The sequence below is a fragment of the Pezoporus flaviventris genome, unplaced genomic scaffold, assembly GCF_033815535.1.
Source record: "Pezoporus flaviventris isolate CSIRO_AGI_PZ_B2104156 unplaced genomic scaffold, CSIRO_AGI_Pfla_v1 ptg000047l, whole genome shotgun sequence".
NCBI lineage: Eukaryota > Metazoa > Chordata > Aves > Psittaciformes > Psittacidae > Pezoporus > Pezoporus flaviventris.
In genome coordinates this window covers 1,409,128-1,429,128 of record NW_026892595.1, presented here as the reverse complement: position 1 = coordinate 1,429,128, position 20,001 = coordinate 1,409,128, and the positions used below count along the sequence as shown (strand labels likewise).

Genomic DNA, 20,001 nt, shown 5'->3' with positions numbered 1-20,001 from the left:
ACATCTGGTCTGTAAGACTCATCTCCTACTCCATTTTCCTGGCATCTGCAAAGATGCCTTCCAGGCATCTGGAAGGCTACTAACTCCCCATTGAGGGAGAAGTTAACTTTACCTAAATCAGGATGTTCTAAATATGCTCTAAAATCAGCAAGATGTGCTCTAAAAACAGTCAGACTGCCTGTGCTGAAAAGGTTTGGAATAAAATTTTTGGTAGGGAAATGAGGGAATTTTTTATGATAACTGAAAGTTAATTTTTTGGGTTGCATGGTTTTCTCTACTACCCTTTCTCCATATTCGATAGGGAGAAATATATATTGTGTTTAGAGAAAGCCAGTAGTGCTGGTCTTTTTATTCTTAGGTCCAGAAGGGATGAAGGTCAAATAATACCAGTCTTTTATATAACAATACTAGGCATCTGACAAAGAAAGTTGGTATCATTGCCCTCATTTTATGGATAGTGAAATTGAGGGTCAGGAAGATGTCATGACCAGGGTAACTTGATAGATCTCTTCCAGGTGAAGACATACTCTGTTCCTCATTTGTAATTTGTTCAGCAACAGATGTTCTCTCACTTATGTATAAAACCACTGAAGACAGTGGGACTGTATAGGCATTCAAAGAAAGGTTAGCAAATGCTATACATTTTGTAGCAGTGACTGAGAAGAAAATCACTTAATAGGATTATTCTCAGTTGTGCCAAAATTGTGGGACCAGATTTTAGAGATGGCTCCTCATAACTGCATTTTTCTTAGAAGTTGAACAAATGAAAAATGATATCTTTAATAGGAAATAACAGAGGAAAATTATAATCTGATGTTCTGTTATTTAAATTACCTTTGTATGTGGATTGTTCCTTAATATTTCTGTTTTCAGCTCCCTCACTGGGAGAGATTTAGACATCAGAAGATACAGAATATTATTTTCACCAAGCAATCTAATTTTCCTGTGTTTGATGTCCAGTACACTTTTTGGAAACATTTTAAAAAACAGTCACTTAAAGTTGATCTCCCAAGTCCACTCCTGAGCATTTAAATGGATTACACTATTTCTCAGAAGTGCTCGGTAGCTAACATTAGAGATACTTATTCCTGTACTTTCAGATTAATCTCTAAATAAAATATCTTTGTAGCCTAGATCTGTTTGTTTTTTTTTTGTTAGACAAAATTCCTGATGAAATTATAGATACCTGATTAATTCATGATTATGTTACCTCAGACAAGTAGATATGGATTGGATTATTTATTTTTCACTTGGTTAAAATGTATAGGGAACATTTCATGGTTATGTCATGATGTTAAATTATGACATCAGAATCTTGCACTGAGTCATTTAATCTGAAGGGATGATATAATTATACCATATAACACAGGCTATTCTTAGCAGAGATACAAGCCATATTCTCCAGTGCAAGATCTGTGCCCTGAAAAGTGAGATTAAATAAAAGCAGCAGTGAAATATTTTGCAGATGACTCTGTCAGACTTTAAAACTACATATATCTACATAAACACTAACGGAAAAATTTATGTTTCATTCCCCATTTATGTCTTCATTGTCATTAACCTGTCAAACAAAGTATTCTCTACAAATAATAAGATAGAGATTGAATGAGACAGAGTTCTGCTACTGGTTCAATAGGGTCTTAATCTGTCAACTGAAAAATAAGATTTAGGTTATCATTCACAGATTGAAATGGCATTAGAAGTTAAAGCAATGGAAGGAAGTTCGTTATAAATTAATTTTCTGTACTTTCTGACTGTCTTTTCATCTTCCAAACTTTAGAGAACTGGAGATGGAAACCTAAAAAGGACCTCAAAAGAATTATTTTAAACTATGAGATATATCACATTTTGGTTTAGCTCCTATTGTCATATATCACAGTTAACTTGGAAGAAAATGCAGAAGACAAATCTACAGGAAGTGAAATGAGAGAAAGGTAGGAAACCCAAAGTAACCAGGATCTCAAGATCTCGGCAACAGTTCTGTCACCTGCAAAAGATGCTATGCCATCCAACAGTCAATTCTTCCTAAGGCAAAAATCTAAATTAAAGGTGATCAGAAACCTTCAAGGCAATCAAAAAATATAGTGGTAAAACCAAGAAGAGCTGTTAGAGATATTGCAGGAGACCTTAATTTTCTTTGATGTAAAAAGTGAGAGCCAACCATAAGAAAACGTGAAAAGCATAGACAGCTTCCATGAGTAAGTCTTTGCTGCTGCTTTTGTTTTTTCTGGCACATGCTTTGTATTTCTGAGGCCTATATAAATTGTGATTTCTAAGAGTTCACCATTACTGGTGTACTGATATGTGTTAACATAGGCTTCTGAGAGAAAATGCAAGAGTTGGACCTCGTGTTGTGGCATGTCTTGAAATTGAGTGGCCGTAGCCCAGAGAATCACTTTGTGCCATACAGCTCCAAGTGCCAGCAAGGACCATCACCAAAAAGAGGTTTCCCTCTGTTGTTCCCCTTTATAGGGAATTGAAACGACCATCTTGACAGCTCAGAAAAAGTAGTGTGAACCCTACCTCCACCCTTAGCTTTCCTCCATGTCTTCGGTCTTGATAAAATAGTTTCAGCATCAGGGTTTTCTAAAGAGTCTTCTTTCGACTATTGCAGTTTCTGTCTGGATTATCTCACTATTTCCTCCTCATCTGAACCACTGTTTTTTGTCTTTCTTTCTTGGTGTATGTAACACTTCCTTTTAAATTAATTCAAGCTGAAAACCAAGCATAGTATGTGAAAGATCACAAATAACGGCTCTTCCATGAGTACTGTGTACTTGCGCCAGGGATGTGTGGGAGGACCAAGGGCAGGAGGACAGATGATGTTTGCAAGTTGTCTTCTGGTGACAGTCCTTGTAGAAACCTGAAATCAGATGGGTGATGTCGATGTATGATGCTGTTGCAAAGCAGGCTAGTGTGCTTAACACTGCCTTGCGAACAGTGTATTCTCTCTATGTAAACAAAGCTAATCACTGTGCAAGCTGTGCAAAGCTGAGCAAAATGCAACACTAAATTAAAGCAAAGCAGAAATAGTGCATAGAATGATGTTTTGGCATTTTTAGAGGAAGGTTTTGAATATTCAACTCTCCTACAACACAACTGTGACAGAACTGTAATAAACAGTACTAGTATGTATCAGTGTTAAGAAATTTGAAAAAATGTATTGGAAAATATTGTGTTATAAATTAATAATTTTTACTGTGAATCCTCGAATGTGGTAGTGAGATCAATAGTAGTATTGGTACCAAAGAGTACTGGTTCTGCAGCTTTCCTGAGCTGTTATGAATGACAATTTCTTATCCTAAGAATCTGCATGTGAATTTGTGAACCTGTGTGTCTTAGTTTGGTATTGCATGAGAGTTACTAGGACAACTCCTGGATACTCAGACTTGCAAAAGAATGGCCTTCCAAAACCATTTTCTCTTCTATTTTCTCTCCAGCATTCTTTCTCTATTGTAGAATTTGAATGCTGTGATTACATCCCCTATGGCTGTCGCTGCATTGGCTTGTAGCAGCATACCTTGTTATTGAAGCTGAGGAATGGTTTTTCAGGGAAGGAGGGGTAAGGAGGAGGTTGAGCTTTTACAAATGAGACTCCCTTGGTAAAAAAATGACACCAATGTATGCAGCAGACTTTGCTTGCACTGCTGTGTAGACTTGCTATTTCAGTAAAAGCCCACTTGCTGACACCAATCATTTCCATAAAATTTAAGCCAACATCTTTGGGAGAAAAGATTTAATTAACACATAAGCCCCTGAGTCACTGTGACAATCTGCTTTCATAGCGATGGGAATAATCACATTTCTACTCACTAACAGTCCTTGAAATATAGGGGTTTTATGAATAATCTGTAGTACATTTTTTTTCATTTCAGAAACAATCAGATTCTTTTGTTACTTTCACACAAGAACATTTCTGTCTTAGACATCTGGAAAAACTCCAAATTTATCTGGTGCCTTGAGGGGCTACCTCTGCTTGTGTGACAGGGGGTCTCTTGAACATTTTGGGTTAGTACCATGAAGGGAGGCTGAGCAATTCCATTCTAACTGAGATCCACATGAGACATGCCATTATTTAAATAGAGGTGCCTTTAGGGCAGTGTATGCAGAACCCAATACAATAAATAAATAAATAAACTGTGCTCATTGCAGACAATAAATAAAATTGTGGCAATGATTACTGTGATATAAGATTTGATTAAAAAGCTTTCACTATGAAGCAGAAATAACAGCCTAGGTACACAGTTTTGAAAAAAAATATCATTTTTTTCCCATTAGTCCAGCTGAAAAGATCATGTCTAATAGTACATACTTTTTTGACACCTCCTTTTCCTACTTGTTATAAATCCTTGAAGGAAAAAATGCAGAACCTTTTCTCCCCTAGGTTAGTCTCATCAAAGATGTTTCTGAATTGTCATGGCATAAGTTAGATAAGTATCAAGATCATAAAGTTTAATTTCATGGTCTTTGGGGCTTTATAATGTTGAGAATAATTCTGTAATCACAATTGTTGTTCTCACTGGACATTGGTCTATCATTTCCTTACCTCTTTACTTTTTTAATACTTTTGGGTTTGATTCCACAGTTACCAAAAAACGACTAAGCAAGCTATGATCTGTATATTAGGAACAGAATGTTCTTAATGCATCTTTAGAGTTGTAGCAATTCTAATAACCTGAAATTTTTGCAAATATAAATTTTACATCTAGATAAGTGCTTTTTAAGATGATAGCAGTCCTCTTATGTTAGGCTTGATTGCAACCTGTTTTCTAAATTAAAAAATGTAAATGTGGCATTGACAAAGGTTAAAAAGATTTAAAGGGAGTTCTGCAGCAGTGCATCCACCCACCAAACTAAATCCTATCTATCTAATCAGTGTCCTCTGGACTGTGTGCCTTACTCTATTGTTTACTTTCAAATCCATAATAATTTTGTATCCCTTCACTGGGTGAAGATTCATTTTAAAAACTAATGAATTTAAAAATATGCTTTTCCCTTGTCCATTTGATACTGAGCCTGCAATTTGACTTTCATTGTTTGTTTCCCTCCTTGTCTCGTCAATCCTTTTCTCTCTTTCTGTCCTTTTACTTTATTACATTTTTTATTGAGGACTGAGATGAACTGGTTGCTGCATCATGGGCCCATTACACTTCCTAACAATTCCATTTACACCTTATTGTTTGTCTTATTGCTGGAAAATTCAGGTGATTCATCATGCCTGAAGAAGCACCTGATCCCAATTCCCTTGTTATCATGATCACTATGTGACAGGAATACAGTTAGTGGTGGCTTTCAGACTCTAACAGGCCAAGGTGATAACTCTTTTGGGACTTTTAGCCTCTCAAGTATTGATGAGTTCCATTTTTGTAATGCTCTATTTTCTTGCTCCCTTTCAACAGCCTCCTAAGTGTGGAAAAGGGCTTGGAGTTAATAAAGGAAGTGGCAGATATCCTGAAGCTGCAGATGAGCGCCTTCGATGATGTCAAGTATGTACATGGAATTTACCCCTTTTTATTTTATTGAATTTTTCACTGGTTTTGAATAGTTTGTCTCATAAGCAAATATCTATTCTTTAATGTCAGAGTTAATAAGAGTGTGCAATAGACAATAAAGAATATCATGATGGTCTTTATAACATCCCCTACACTTCCTAAGCTTCCGTAGGGAAAAATAATCCAATCCAAGTGCTGTAAAAATATTACCAACTTTATTTAACAGTTTCTAGGTAAGGAAAGTCCTGTGAAGGGTCATTGTAGCCAGCGTTGCTGATGGGAATAATTACATCAGGGATGGATAAGAACTTGGTTTCCTGGCTCTGAGTCTGGCATATAGCACACTAGGTTGTGCCACTTGATCAGCTACTCATTTAACAAATCACAGGGTGTTCAGCTATGTTGAACTACTGTTTTCCTTGATCCATACTGGTGATTGCATGTTGATTTCCTGAACTAGGAGATTATGATTTGCCATGCCATGCACAGTAAAAAAATTTAGGTTAGGGATTTTCTGAAATAATTTTGGGTAGGAACATTTACTTCATGAAACTTAATTCTTCCCTTTTAAAACAGAAGATAAAATTAGTTAGAAAAGCAGTGGAAGAGAAGGGTCAGCTGTGGGAGGGTTTGACAGCTTGCTTGAAAGAAGTCTCATCTTGGCGCACAGAAAATAACTGATGTCTGGGTAGCATCCAGTTCCTGCCTATGTTTCAGAAGGTTTGGGGCTGCTTGTTTTGGCCCATGAGTCAGGTTGCTGAAGAGCAGCATCTTTCTCAGCCTTGCTTGTGCTGCCATCAGCTTTTGTTTAACCTTCGGTTCCTTTTTAACACCATGTTTTAAGTCACAGCCTGAAGATGCTTCATCTTTGGTGAAAGTGTTTATTACTATCTTGAAAAAAAAAGATTACTCCTCCTACTACTGTAAATGAAGGGAGAAATGGGCTACTGGTGAGAAAGTATTCTTAGAAACCTGTCAAATACCAGACATATTAGCCTTAGTAGTATAGAAGGAAAATATTCTTGGGGTTTTATTTCTAAAACAGTTTTTTGTATTGTTGAATGGTTTTTTGCTTGTATTTTATGAAATGTATTTTTTATGAAAACTGAGTTTTGAAATAGCAAAACCCAATAATATTGTATGTCTTGCTTGTAAAGAGAATTTGCGTTCTTGATGGAATATTAGCAGATAAAGTGTGCTGCACATTTAAAGGGGTAATCCCATGGAACAATTTTTCTGCTGGAATCAACTGGTTCTGCTTCATTAAGTTCATTCATTTACAGTACAAGAGCACTTTAACCTACCTTTCTAATTGTTAGCATAAAGCCTTTTGGTTATTTTTTATCATTTGATAAATCACAACATTGCAATTGGCAGGCTGTAGATTCCTTCCCTAATGAAAAATATCCCTCCAGTGATACAGCTAGCTAGGAACAAACTTTTCTCTTTTTTTAAACGTATGTCATTGGAAAAGCTGCTTATTTTGCATCTATAAATATGCAGTTATATGACTGTACTGAAAGTACTTGCATGGTCATTACTTTAAAAGTGTGTTATGAATTATAGTAACTCTAAAGAGGACTGAGCATTCTGTCTATCACCACAATATTTTTAAAAAGTATTTTGTATTTTTAAAAGTTCTATAAATCTGTTATTTGGGAAGGTTATCCCAAATCTCAAGTGACTAAAGAATTCATCCATAAACTTTCTGTATTCAAGAAAATGAGATGCTGTGACTCAAGTTAAATCTATGAAATGCTAGAGAAATGTGGAGCTGGCCAGTAGATGTAGCAGCAGTAGAAGCTTTAGAAAAAAGCCTCGCCAAGTAAAGAATTAACACTTTTTGGATGTATTCTTTTGTCATCACAACACAATTACCAGTGGAAACTTTATGAATCTGAAGACCCTGTTTAGCTTCTGAGTAGCCTCTTGGAGACAGGTTTCAGGAAAAACTTGATGTCATGGCTATTCCTAATGCACCATTGACATTTCAAAGTGTGAGAATGAGGCCTCTCAGGAAATACAATTTAAGGAATCATAGGTGACTTAGACTATTTTATTTTACTGGCAAGTAAAAGTATCTTTTTCTTAAGGAGACTTTTTTGGGGTTTTGTTTTGTTTTGCTTTTGTTGTTGTTGTTGTTTTTTGGTTTTGATGGGACATTATATAGAAAAAGCTATTAGTAAGTCTGAGACCAAGGATTTATAGAAGGGGTGGAAATCTAACATACTAGTCTAGTTTGAACTATGAACTAATTATTAGCCTGGTGTAAAATTCTCAATTCTTAAATTTCCCTCCAAGAATTCTGAATTATAAGGAAGTAATAGCATAGGTCTGATTTTTTCTAGACTACTGCAAAGATTTCAGAGTACAGACATCTTTGTCGCTGACATGGACAGTGGGATTGAGTGCACCCTCAGCAAGTTTGCCGATGACACCAAGCTCTGTGGTTCCGTTGATACGCTTCAGTTGAGGGAGGGAATGCCATCCAGAGGGACCTTGACATGCTTGTAAAGTGGGCTGATGCCAACCTCATGAAGTTTAACCATGACAAGTGCAAGGTCCTACACCTGGGTCGGAGCAAACCCAGGCAAAGCTACAGGTTGGGCAGAGAAGAGATTCAGAGCAGCCCTGTGAAGAAGGACTTGGGGGTGGTGGTCAATGAGAAATTTAACAGGAGCCGGCTTCAGTGTGCGCTCACAGTCCAGAAAGCCAACTGTATCCTGGGCTGCAGCAAAAGGAATGTGACCAACAGGTCGAAGGAGGTGATTCTGCTCCTCTGCTCTGCTCTCGTGAGACCTCACCTGGAGTATTGTGTGCAGTTCTGGTGTCCTCAACATAAAAAGAACATGGAACTGTTGGAACAAGTCCAGAGGAGGGCCACGAGGATGATCAGGGGACTGGAGCACCTCCTGTATGAAGACAGGCTGAGGAAGTTGGGGCTGTTCAGCCTGGAGAAGAGAAGGCTGCATGGAGACCTCATAGCAGCCTTCCAGTATCTGAAGGGGGCCTATAGGGATGCTGGGGAGGGACTCTTCATTAGTGTAGTGATAGGACAAGGGGTAATGGGTTAAAACTTGAACAGGGGAAGTTTAGATTGGATATATGGAGGAAGTTTTTTACTGTAAGGATGGTGAGGAACGGCTATGGGTTGCCAAGGAAGTTGTGAATGCTCCATCCCTGGTGGTGTCCAACACCAAGTTGGACAGAGCCTTGGGTGACATGGTTTAGTGTGAGGTGTACCTGCCCATGGCAGGGGGGATTGGAAATGTATGATCTTAAGGTCCTATCCAACCCTAACTATTCTATGATTCTATGTTTCTATGTTAATGAGAATCACAGGGTTAATTTGAAAGTATAGACAAGGCCATGTCATGAATAAGAACAGTATGAAAAGAACTGAGGAGGAAGGGCTGTTCATGAGTTCTGAAGTTCTTTAAATTCGCAATTAAGAGTTCTTGTTTTTTCTTTGAGAAAAAAAAAAAAAGAGTTTAAAGGGACAAATGCATTATTACCTTTGGTTAGTTTTGTCTGGAAAGATCTTTCTTTCTTCCTTATATTTTTCTTTTTTTCCTTGCTTTGGAGTTTGGTAAGTGAACAATTACTTTTGCCATGGATTCCTACTGATTCCCATATTACTTCTTTATTAGTTTGAGCATGGTAGCAATCATCTTCTCACTTTCACAATTCTGCCAACTTTAAGGGATAGGTTGCAATTCACAGTATAGCCTCAAGCTTGGCTCCCAGTGCATTCAGTCAACTTCTGCAGTTAGTTTGTTGTCAAGTTTGCACTGACATAAACTTTGCTCACCCTGTGAAGCAGATGAGTGGAAATAGATCTAGGGAATTCATAATTAGAAATATTTCAACACCGAAGAAAATATCCAACATGTTAGCTGTCACTATTGGATACAGCCTGGATCTTTGTAGAAGTAATAGTTATGCTTAATATGTTTTGTTAATGGTTATGTAGCTGTCAAATAAATTCCATTATTTCTTATTACATCATTAGAGACCATTAAAAGGATATTAGCATGCTGATGTAATTATGCAAGCAGACGTAAAATGACTATAGTTATGATTTTATAATCTAATTATGGGTGTCCAATGCCCCATGTGATTGATTGTTGGACTGGTATCATGGATTGAAGTCAGATGGGTAGTGATGTTAGGAGGGTTTGTATTTATTAAAAAAAAAATAATTTTACCACTTCACAATCTGCAGCGTTGTCCTTGTTCATGTAATTGCTGTTCTTCGTGCATAAAATAGTAAACTTACAAACATAAGAGTTTATCAAGAAACATACATATATAATAAAAATACTACGATCTGTAAGCTCAGCTGTAAGGGTAGTGGAAAAGACACTCAGAATCCATAGTCAAAACCATTGATTAGAACACAGATGACTTACTTGGGTTTTGATGAGAATATAAATGATTTCTGAATCTTTATAATGTTCTCATACTTGAGGAATGTATTGAGAACATTGCTAAGGGGACTTTTCAGTACTAATCTTAGCTGAATAGCTTTGTCTGGAAAGAAAACAGATTATTCTGATTTCATAGTATTTCAAACTGCATAGCCTATCATTCTCAGCCTCCAGTTAAGAGTGAGATTTTTAGCTGAATATCACATTCTCTGACAGTGCAGTAACACTGATTTTATTCTTTTCCTTCTTATTTCTCCCTTTAACCTTGTATGACTTTCCCTACTGCCACTGAAGAACTCTCACTCTAGGTCTCTCTTTTCCCCACATTTTGTTCTACTGCTTTGGCTTCTTCCAACAATTCATCTTAATGGGCATCTTCGTCATTTTTGCCTTCTAAAATACCTGAACTCAGAACTCAACTATCCCTTCAGGAGATGTGATGACTTGACCAACAAGTGCACCTATTTACATATCTAATTTTTCAATGGAAAATGTGTAGCAGGGCCCTATATATTAATTGCATAAATTGATGTTTAACTACTGCTGTTGTTGAAGCATAACAAAAATCTTGTTTTGGTTTGTTGTTTTTTTTTGTTTGTTTCCTACGGTGTTCTTCACTACACTAACAAAATGCTTGACAAACATGAATTGATAGTACTTAACTCACATGAGATATTGGGTATTATGAGGACCATACAGAGCTGGAGTTATGCATGAAGAGATTAATTTAAAGCATTTGCTAATATGAGGTGTCCAGCCTGATGTCTGAGATTATAACTTATTCAGTGTCTTCTGTAAAGATCTTCACATACTGAGATAAAGATCCCATTGTCTTCAGTTACCATTCTGAGTGTTCAGCAGTCCAAGTCAGCTCTCAGTTTAGACAGTTATTTGGTCTGTAAAAAAACATTGCCTGAAATTACTTGGCTTTAAGCGAACTGAGTCTGAATCTGAACACTGCCATTGTCAAGAAAGTGAAAATGGATGACCCAGGGAACTACAGACCAGTCAGTCTCACCTCTGTGCCTGACAAAATTTTGGAGCAGGTTGTCCTGGAAAGCATGTTAAGGCACATGAAAAACAACAAGGTGGGTGGTGGCAGCCAGCATGGCTTCACGAAGGGGAAATCCTGACTGACCAATTTGGTGGCCTTCTATGATGGGGCTGCGGAACTGATGGACAGGGGTAGAGCAGTTGATGTTATCTGTCTAGATTTGTGCAAAGCATTTGACACTGTTCCGCATGACATCCTTATCTTTAAATTGGAAAGAAAACAATTTGCTAGATAGACCACTTCGTGGATAAAGAAATGCCTGGATGGCAGCATGCAAAAAGTTGTGGTCAACAGCTCAATGTCGTTTAAACTCAGTCAGGCAACTTGCTCACTCACTCCCAGTGAGTGGTGCCGGGCTGACAACAGTGGAGGCCCCCCCCCCCCCCCCACCAGGGCTCTCCCCTTCCCCGCTCCCGGAGGAACGGGGAGGAGGATCAAAAGGGTGCAACTCCTACGGGTTGAGACAAGAACAGTCCAGCAACCAATGTACACAAATCACCACCGCTACTATCAACTACAACAATAAGAGAAAAAAACAAGGGAAGAGAATACGATACCACCGGCCAAGAAACGAGTCCCACCCGGAAGCCTGTGTCCTTCCGGGTAACTCCCAGTTACCCCCCACCTGGGCATGATGTGCTGCGGTATGGAATACCTCCTTGGCTAGCCTGGGTCAGGCGCCCCATCTCTGCTTCCTCACAGCTTCCCCTCCTCCCTGGCAGAGCATGAGCCTCACAAAGTCCTTGGTCAGGGTAAAAATCACTTAGCAACAACCAAAAACATCGGTTTCACCAACATTGTTCCCAGGCTGGAAGTCAAAACACAGCACTGCACCAGCTACCACAGAGGAGAAACATGACTGCTACTGCTGAACCCAGGACATTATCCACCCCTTATTCCATACCATTCACGTCATGCTCAGGGTGGGGGGGTAACTGGGAGTTACCCGGAAGGACACGGGCTTCGGGGTGGGACTCGTTTCTTGGCCAGTGGTATTGTATTCTCTTCCCTTGTTATTTTCTCTTATCATTGTTGTAGTTGGTGGTAGCGGTGGTGATTTGTGTTGTACATTGGTTGCTGGACTGTTCTTGTCTCAACCCGTAGGAGTTGCACTCTTTTGATCCTCCTCCCCGTTCCTCCGGGAGCGGGGAAGGGGAGAGCCCCGGTGGGGGGGGGGGGGGGGGGGGGCCTCGATTGCTCTCAGCCCAGCACCACTCACTGGGAGTGAGTGAACAAGTTGCCTGACTGGGTTTAAACCATGACAAATGTCCAGTTGGAGACCAGTAACGAGTGGTGTCCCTCAGGGACCAGTGTTGGAACTTGCTGTCCTGGGTTCAGCAGTAGCAGTCATTTTTCTCCTTTGTAGTAGCTGGTGCAGTGCTGTGTTTTTGACTTTCGGCCTGGGAATGGTGCTGATAGCACCAATGTTTTTAGTTACCACTCAAATGTTTTAGTCTGGCAAAGGACTTTCTGAGTCTCATGCTCTGCCAGGGAGGAGGGCAAGCCCGGAGGAAGAAGAGACAGGACACCTGACCCAAACTGACCAAAGAGGTATTCCATACCACAGCACGTCATGCCCAGGATGTAACTGGGAGTTAGCCAGAAGGGCTGGTAGACTGCAGGGTTGGATGAGGTATCGGTCGGTACTTGGTCAGGCTTGGGGGGGCGAGTTATCAGTCGGCAGGTGGTGAGATGTTGTATTCTCTTTCCTTGTTATTTCCTTTATCATTGTTATTATTGGGGGTAGCAGTAGTGATTTGTGTTATACCTTAGTTACTAAACTGTTCTTATCTCAACCCGTGGGAGTTGCATTCATTTCGATTCTCCTTTCTGTCCCTCCAGGAGTAGGGGGAGGGCAAGAAGGGGCGAGGGGAATGAGTGAACAAGCTGCCTGACTAGTTTTAAACCACAACACCGGTCTTGTTCAACATCTTTGTTGATGACATGGACAGTGGGATTGAGTGTGCCCTCAGCAAGTTTGCCGATGACACCAAGCTGTGTGGTTTGGCTGATACACTGGAGGGAAGGAATGCCATCCAGAGGGACCTCAACATGCTTGTGAGGTGGGCTGATGCCAACCTCATGAAGTTTAACCATGACAAGTTGAGGGTTCTACACCTGGGTGGAACGATCCCAGGCACAGCTACAGGTTGGGCAGAGAAGAGATTCAGAGCAGCCCTGCAGAGAAGGACTTGGGGGTGGTGGTTAATGAGAAAATGAACATGAGCCTGCTTCAGTGTGCGCTCACAGCCCAGAAAGCCAACTGTATCCTGGACTGCATAAAAAGGAGCGTGACCAGCAGGTCGAAGGAGGTGATTCATCCTTTCTACTCTGCTCTTGTGAGACCTCACTTGAGTATTGTGTGCAGTTCTGGTGTCCTCAACATAAAAAGGACATGGAACTGTTGGAACAGGTCCAGAGGAGGGCCACGAGGATGATCAGGGGACTGGAGCACCTCCTGTATGAAGACAGGCTGAGGAAGTTGGGGCTGTTCAGCCTGGAGAAGAGAAGGCTGCGTGGAGACCTCATAGCAGCCTTCCAGTATCTGAAGGGGGCCTATAGGGATGCTGGGAAGGGACTCTTCATTAGGGGCTATAGGGATAGGACAAGGGGTAATGGGTTGAAACTTGAACAGGGGAAGTTTAGATTGGATATAAAGAGGAAGTTCTTTACTGTAAGGGTGGTGAGATGCAGGAATGGTTTGCCCAAGGAAGTTGTGAATGCTCCATCCCTGGTGGTGTCCAACACCAAGTTGGACAGAGCCTTGGGTGACATGGTTGTGAGGTGTCCCTGCCCATGGCAGGGGGGATTGGAACTTGATGATCTTAAGGTCCTTTCCAACCCTAACTATTCTATGATCCTATGATTCTATGTTTCTATGAATCTGAGGCAGAACTGGATGCTACTAGCAGAATTCAAAGTAACAGTAGGACCTTTACATCTTTATAGTTCCATACCTTGTTTCCAACATAGTTTCTGAAGTCTGATAAAAATGTATCTGACGCCCTGAAAATACTGGTCTTCTCTAATACTTGACCTCTATACATCCTTGGATGTCAGGGACCCTCTTGAAAAAAACACTTTGAAAGACTTCATCTCTAGACATCAAGATAGACAAGATAGTTTTTTTTTCTATTATGCTCTTGTATGTCCTTAACACCAACTATGTTTTTTTTACATATTTTAATGTAAACAGCAATCTAAAACAAGCACAAATTTTGAATACTTATCATAAGGAAAGCTACTTATCATAAGGAAAGCTATCATAAGGAAGCATTTTTACCCTGCTTCAAATGTGTCTTTTGAAGTAAGTGAAGGATTACAGATACCTTCCACCTCCTTTTCAAAGAACCAAGTAATACCTATGACTGTCCTTGTTCTTAGGAAGGGCTGAGGCAGTTGGGCTGGAAGAAATACAATTTGAAAAGCCAGCAACCATCCCAGTGAAAAGAACTTGAATTGAGGAAGATGTCTGAAAATGAAACCAAGTTTGGAGAAGCTTTAAATGCATTCAAATTGGAAGTGTTGGGCAGGCAGACTTATGAGTGCAGCTCCTTGCCTCACCTATTATGAACATGTGCACTGGCTGTAGTATCCTAATAATTCTATATAGGTTTTGTTCATTGTTTGTCGTGTTATTTTTCTAACACCTGAAAAACTCAATCAGCCAGTTAATCAGATTCAGTCATCCAGAACCTAAACACTGGAACAGTATTTGGTATTTTCACTTCGTCATGCTGATGGATTATGACATGTGGTATATGTATGCTCTAAATGTGAACAACTCAGGAAATTATTGGTAGCTTGAGAGGTAGAATAATGTGAGAGAGGATTATTTAAGCACTGAGCAGTAGTTGGACAGGTAGTACAATATCTTGTTAGGTTTGTATTTGCAAACTTCCCTCCACTGTGCAGATTGTCTGTGATTCCTTTCTCCTTGATTCGGTGTAATTAATCTTTTCTTGTGCTGTATGTTAAACACCTGTAGATTGATATTCTTTCAATGTTTTCTCTAGATTGGTAGATCCTGGATTCTGTTGTCTGTGCCATTTAGATTTACCAAGAGGAATGTTCTAATACTGTGCTTAAAAAAAAAATATAGTCCATCCTTCTCTCCTTAAGATGCTGTAGTATAAACTAACAATAGATTGAATTTTTATTTCCATCCCATTTATTATCCAGAAATTAAGCAACATTTTTATTTAAATTTGAACTGTGCTGTATGGTTGCCCTCAATAAAAAGATATACCTTTCAGAAAACTCGAGCAGTATTTGTCATCTGTTCTATGATTTTAAATAGCAAACCAATAGACTAAGGCTATTTGGCATAATTTTGTTTAAAATGTTATAAAAGCATAACTTAGAAATAATGGAACCACTTTTATTCAAACTTGACTTCTTCCACAGATTTAATGAGTCTGGAAAACAAATTGTCTGAAATGTACTGCTGTAACTCATTGTATGCAGGCTTTTATAAGAAATTACATTGTGTTTTCTGGTACATATTGTCTTATTTGACAAGTAATTTATAAAATAAAGATACATCAATTTTTAAGGGAACGAGGATAAGGAAGCAAAAATAAGGTGGAATTTTCAGCTATGCATTCCTTTACTTAAACATGATTGATTTCTCAACCTTAGCCTTACATTAGTCTTGTGGCTTTTTCCCCTGAGGTACAGTATATTTTGTGTGCTTTTCTTTAATAAATGTGCATATAACCAAGATCATTTTGCCTTCTCCATTGTAAGGTTCCTGCTAGAAAAATATAAAAATACATTAAAATAACAAGAAGGATTTTGGCCTTCAACATTTTATGAATTCTAGGTGACAAAACAGAAAGACCTTAAAAATCTAGGGAGGCTCTTAAAAATGTACAAAGTTTGGCTTTACATTACAACATTTCATCTCATTAAACAATCCCAGGCACAGCTACAGGTTGGGCAGAGAAGAGATTCAGAGCAGCCCTGCGGAGAAGAGCTTGGGGGTGTTGGTTGATGAGAAAATGAACATGGGCCGGCAGTGTGCACTTGCAGCCCAGAAAGCCAACCGTATCCTGGGCTGCATCAAAAGGAGCGTGACCAGCAGGTGGAAGGAGGTGATCCTGCCCCTCTACTCTGCTCTTGTGAGACCTCACTTGGAGTATTGTGTGCAGTTCTGGTGTCCTCAACATAAAAAGGACATGGAACTGTTGGAACAAGTCCAGAGAAGGGCCACGAGGATGATCAGGGGACTGGAGCACCTCCTGTATGAAGACAGGCTGAGGAAGTTGGGGCTGTTCAGCCTGGAGAAGAGAAGGCTGCGTGGAGACCTCATAGCAGCCTTCCAGTATCTGAAGGGGGCCTGTAAGGATGCTGGGGATGGACTCTTCATTAGGGACTGTAGTGATAGGACAAGGGGTAACGGGTTAAAACTTAAACAGGGGAAGTTTAGATTGGATATAAGAAGGAAATTCTTTCCTGTTAGGGTGGTGAGGCACTGGAACAGGTTGCCCAGGGAGGTTGTGAATGCTCCATCCTTGGCAGTGTTCAAGACCAGGTTGGACGAGGCCTTGGGTGATACGATTTAGCGTAAGGTGTCCCTGCCCACAGCAGGGGGGTTGGAACTAGATGATCTTAAGGTCCTTTCCAACCCTAACTATTCTATGATTCTATGGTTCTAAATCAGAGGATTTACACCTTTGCAATCTAATGCAGAATGAAATCCAGTGTTGCAGGTACATGTTCCTGTACTCATGGATCCCTACTCAAGAGAAGGTTTTAACAGAGAAGTGAGCTTCTGAAGTTTATCTATCTTTTTTTTTAACTTCATATTTCTCTACTACTCATCTCTCTGTGTGACTGAGAATGCCATCATATTCCTTTTGTAATAAAGTTCATTACATTGTAGGATAGGCAGGATATATTCCTTTGTCTCAAGCAAGTCACTTCATATGTGCCAGTGCATTTAATTTATATAACATTTCACATATTATTGACGGGTAACCATAGCCATTTTACAGATGGGTAAATTGAAACTCAATACAATTCGCTTGATTTTCCCTATAATGGTACAGAACTTGGTGACAGATATGAGAATAGAAACAGAGAACTGTGATTCTCACTTTTGCACTAAAGCTTGGTCCACCAATAGAATAAATAATATTAGAAATGGAAAAAGTTTGTCATGCAAAATTTTGTTTAAAAGAATAGTACCTTATAAGAAATATACCAAATTAATCTTACATCTGTGCCTTTCTTGATCCTCCAGCCCTTGGCTACCTGATCATCCTACGTACACACACACACTTTTTTTTTTTCCTGTCTTTTGTCACCTGGATGGATGGATTACATGAATATTACAGACCTGCTCACCCAGCTGAAAAAAAATTATTCTTCTGCAGTTTTTTACACCCTAGCCAGAAAATATCTCAAATCCAGGCCTATGAGTTGCACCATGACCTGGCTGTGAAGGCTTTGTATTCCCTAGGAGCCATAAAGGCAGTTGGAGCAAATATACATCTGTAGGTGCAGCCAAAAGAACTGAATAAATTCCACTTATGCCTCCTTTGCAAAACAAATGTCCCTAGCTCACAGCCAAAAGGGGAAGCTCAAGAACAAATGTAGTTTCTCCTCAGAGCCAAAGAAGCAGCAAACAGGTTCTTAAAAGGGTAATCAGAAAGGCTCTGGTTGTAGCACTCATAGTTCTGTAGCTCTTTGATTTGGCTGTAGGAAAGTTTGGGTGTTTTCATCTTAGGTTGTGCTGCCAAATCCTCATGAAAGAGATTTGTGTTGTCTGGCTCCTGTCAAAGCTATAAGCATGCTGAACTCTGCAAAAGTCCTAATACATGAGTCATGATCTTCATTAATTATTAAAAGTCACTTGTGCAAATTGAGCGTAAGGTGACTATCATCCAAGTGGACAGATTTTATATGTGATTGCTACAGACTCCCTTAGCACAGGTGTGCAGAGGGTAAGTAGACCTGTAGTCAGTAAAATGCATTGAATGCTTACTGTCTAAAAATGAAAACTGTCTGTTGCTTGTGTACCAGGCAGACTAAGGTATAAAGAAGAAGAATGAAAGTGTAAATAGAAAAATAGAATATAATTAACTTTTCTTGCTTTTTTTTTTGTTGGTTTGTGTTTTTTTTTAAATGATATTACTATTTTATCCTTTAGCTTAAATCTTGGGGGATTGAAAGAAAAATCACCGTACATTTAAGCAGCATTTTGAAACTCGTTTCCCACTCTCCCAGAGTCCACACACTCTTTTGCTGTAAAAAATTATGCACTTGTATGATTTGTTCTTTTAAATACTGTAATTAAGAACCTTATTTGCATTGCGGGCAATGCTGGCAACTTTCATGTACTCAGCGTGTTGAAAATGTCAAGTTTCATGGCTTGTGACAGATTAATAGAAAAATAATTTTAAAACTCTGCAAATTATTCATAGATATTGAGTAATCATAAGAAGTTGCTTTTTGTGAAGAATAAAAATAGGACAAACTGAGCATAGCATCAATCTCTAAATTGAGCGCTATTTTTAAATCATTTAAATTGTAGGTTTAGCAAAATAATCTTCACCTGAGATGAAGTGAGTTGTAAAATCTTTAAAATACTCTGTCACTGCCTTTTACTGTAAATAGTAACAGTGTACGTAGCACATTTTTGATGCATATAGATTAAATTATTAAAGTTAAATTAATCATTAATGTAAAATAATTTAAAGTCCATCATTTAGTATTGGTTGGTATCAAAGACCCACCAAACATGAACTGCTGTTTTTGGAAAACATCCTTTTCTGGACCAGTAATCCCTTTTCTGTGACTTTACTCTTGAAATTAATCTAATGACAGTAGTGTGTCAGTCAGGATACATTCCATTATTTGGACACCTGGTACTGTCCTGTCCTCTCTCCCTGAAATGATCAGTGCTGAGTGAGTCATGGAGTGACTTCATGGAGCATTATTTCAGGGAGAGAGGAGGGCACTACAAGGTGTCCAAATAATTACCTGATTTATGAAGGCTGTAGATGTAGCTTTCAGAGGTAAGTCTGAGCTGCAGCTGTCAAATCCAGACCTAAGTCTTGTCTCCATGTAATTACATTTGCAAGATATGATTGCTCTGAAGCTGTCAATCTATCTAATCTTTGTGATCTATCCATTACACCTCACCCAGCTGTATCGTGTAAACCACACTAATGAAGTGCAAGTGGTGATAGAAAATCAACCACTAACTGGTGAGCACTGTGTTTGATGTCTTTCCCTTAGCAGAGATTTTGCTTTCTCATCTTTAGTGCTTGGTTATTGTCAGACATAAGATGTAATGTTAGTAGAAAAAATCCTTAACTTTCTCTCTCCATGCTGGCTATGAATTTAGTACAGGACCACATTTCTGGAGACAGGGTTGCAAGCAAACAGTTATATACATGCTTAGTGTATATAAAGGGTATAAATATGAATAGAGAATATATTTTGGCTGCATTGCAGCATGTTGTGGAACACTGTGTGTCATTCTGCAGTTTAAGGAGCATGTTAAGAGTTTCCAGAGAAAGGCTCAAGAAACTCAATTTGCTAAAAGAAATGATTTTTTTAATTGATCACAGTCTGTAAGTACGTACATGTCAATAGAAATGTGAGAATGCATACAGCTGTACATCAATGTTTGTTCACTTCAGGTGCAAAATGAAGCAAATCTTTGAACAGCAAAGATATTAAAGAGTGAAAGATGTGTGAATTTTTAGTATTAAGTCTGGGTAATGATCAATATTTTCTACTCAACAGTTCAGAGAACTTACTTTGTAGTAGGTCAGCACAACACATCCTTCACAGATTTCCTGAATCTGAAGTTTAGTCAGAGACCTGCTTATGTAATATAAATAGAGTATGATGCAAAGCTTCACAAAATAAATTTTCGTCAATATTTGTGGTCAAGAATGTTGATGAAAACCTGAATGAAATGGTCAATGAATTTACAGCTGGTCTGAGTAGCAGAAGAACAAAATAGCCAGTGTACATTTCTTAATCCATTTATTTATTGCTTGACAAT

General features: G+C 39.0%; 1 protein-coding gene across 3 annotated transcripts in view; it reads left to right on the top strand.

Moving 5' to 3' along the window:
* PTPRN2 (protein tyrosine phosphatase receptor type N2) overlaps nt 1–20,001 on the top strand; it is a 655,793-nt gene that overhangs the window by 265,797 nt on the left and 369,995 nt on the right. For all 3 annotated transcript variants that reach the window (XM_061468000.1, XM_061468001.1, XM_061467999.1), the window contains one exon: nt 5,400–5,486. In XM_061468000.1, the coding sequence (XP_061323984.1) occupies nt 5,400–5,486 (87 nt within the window). The remainder of the gene's footprint in view (nt 1–5,399; nt 5,487–20,001) is intronic.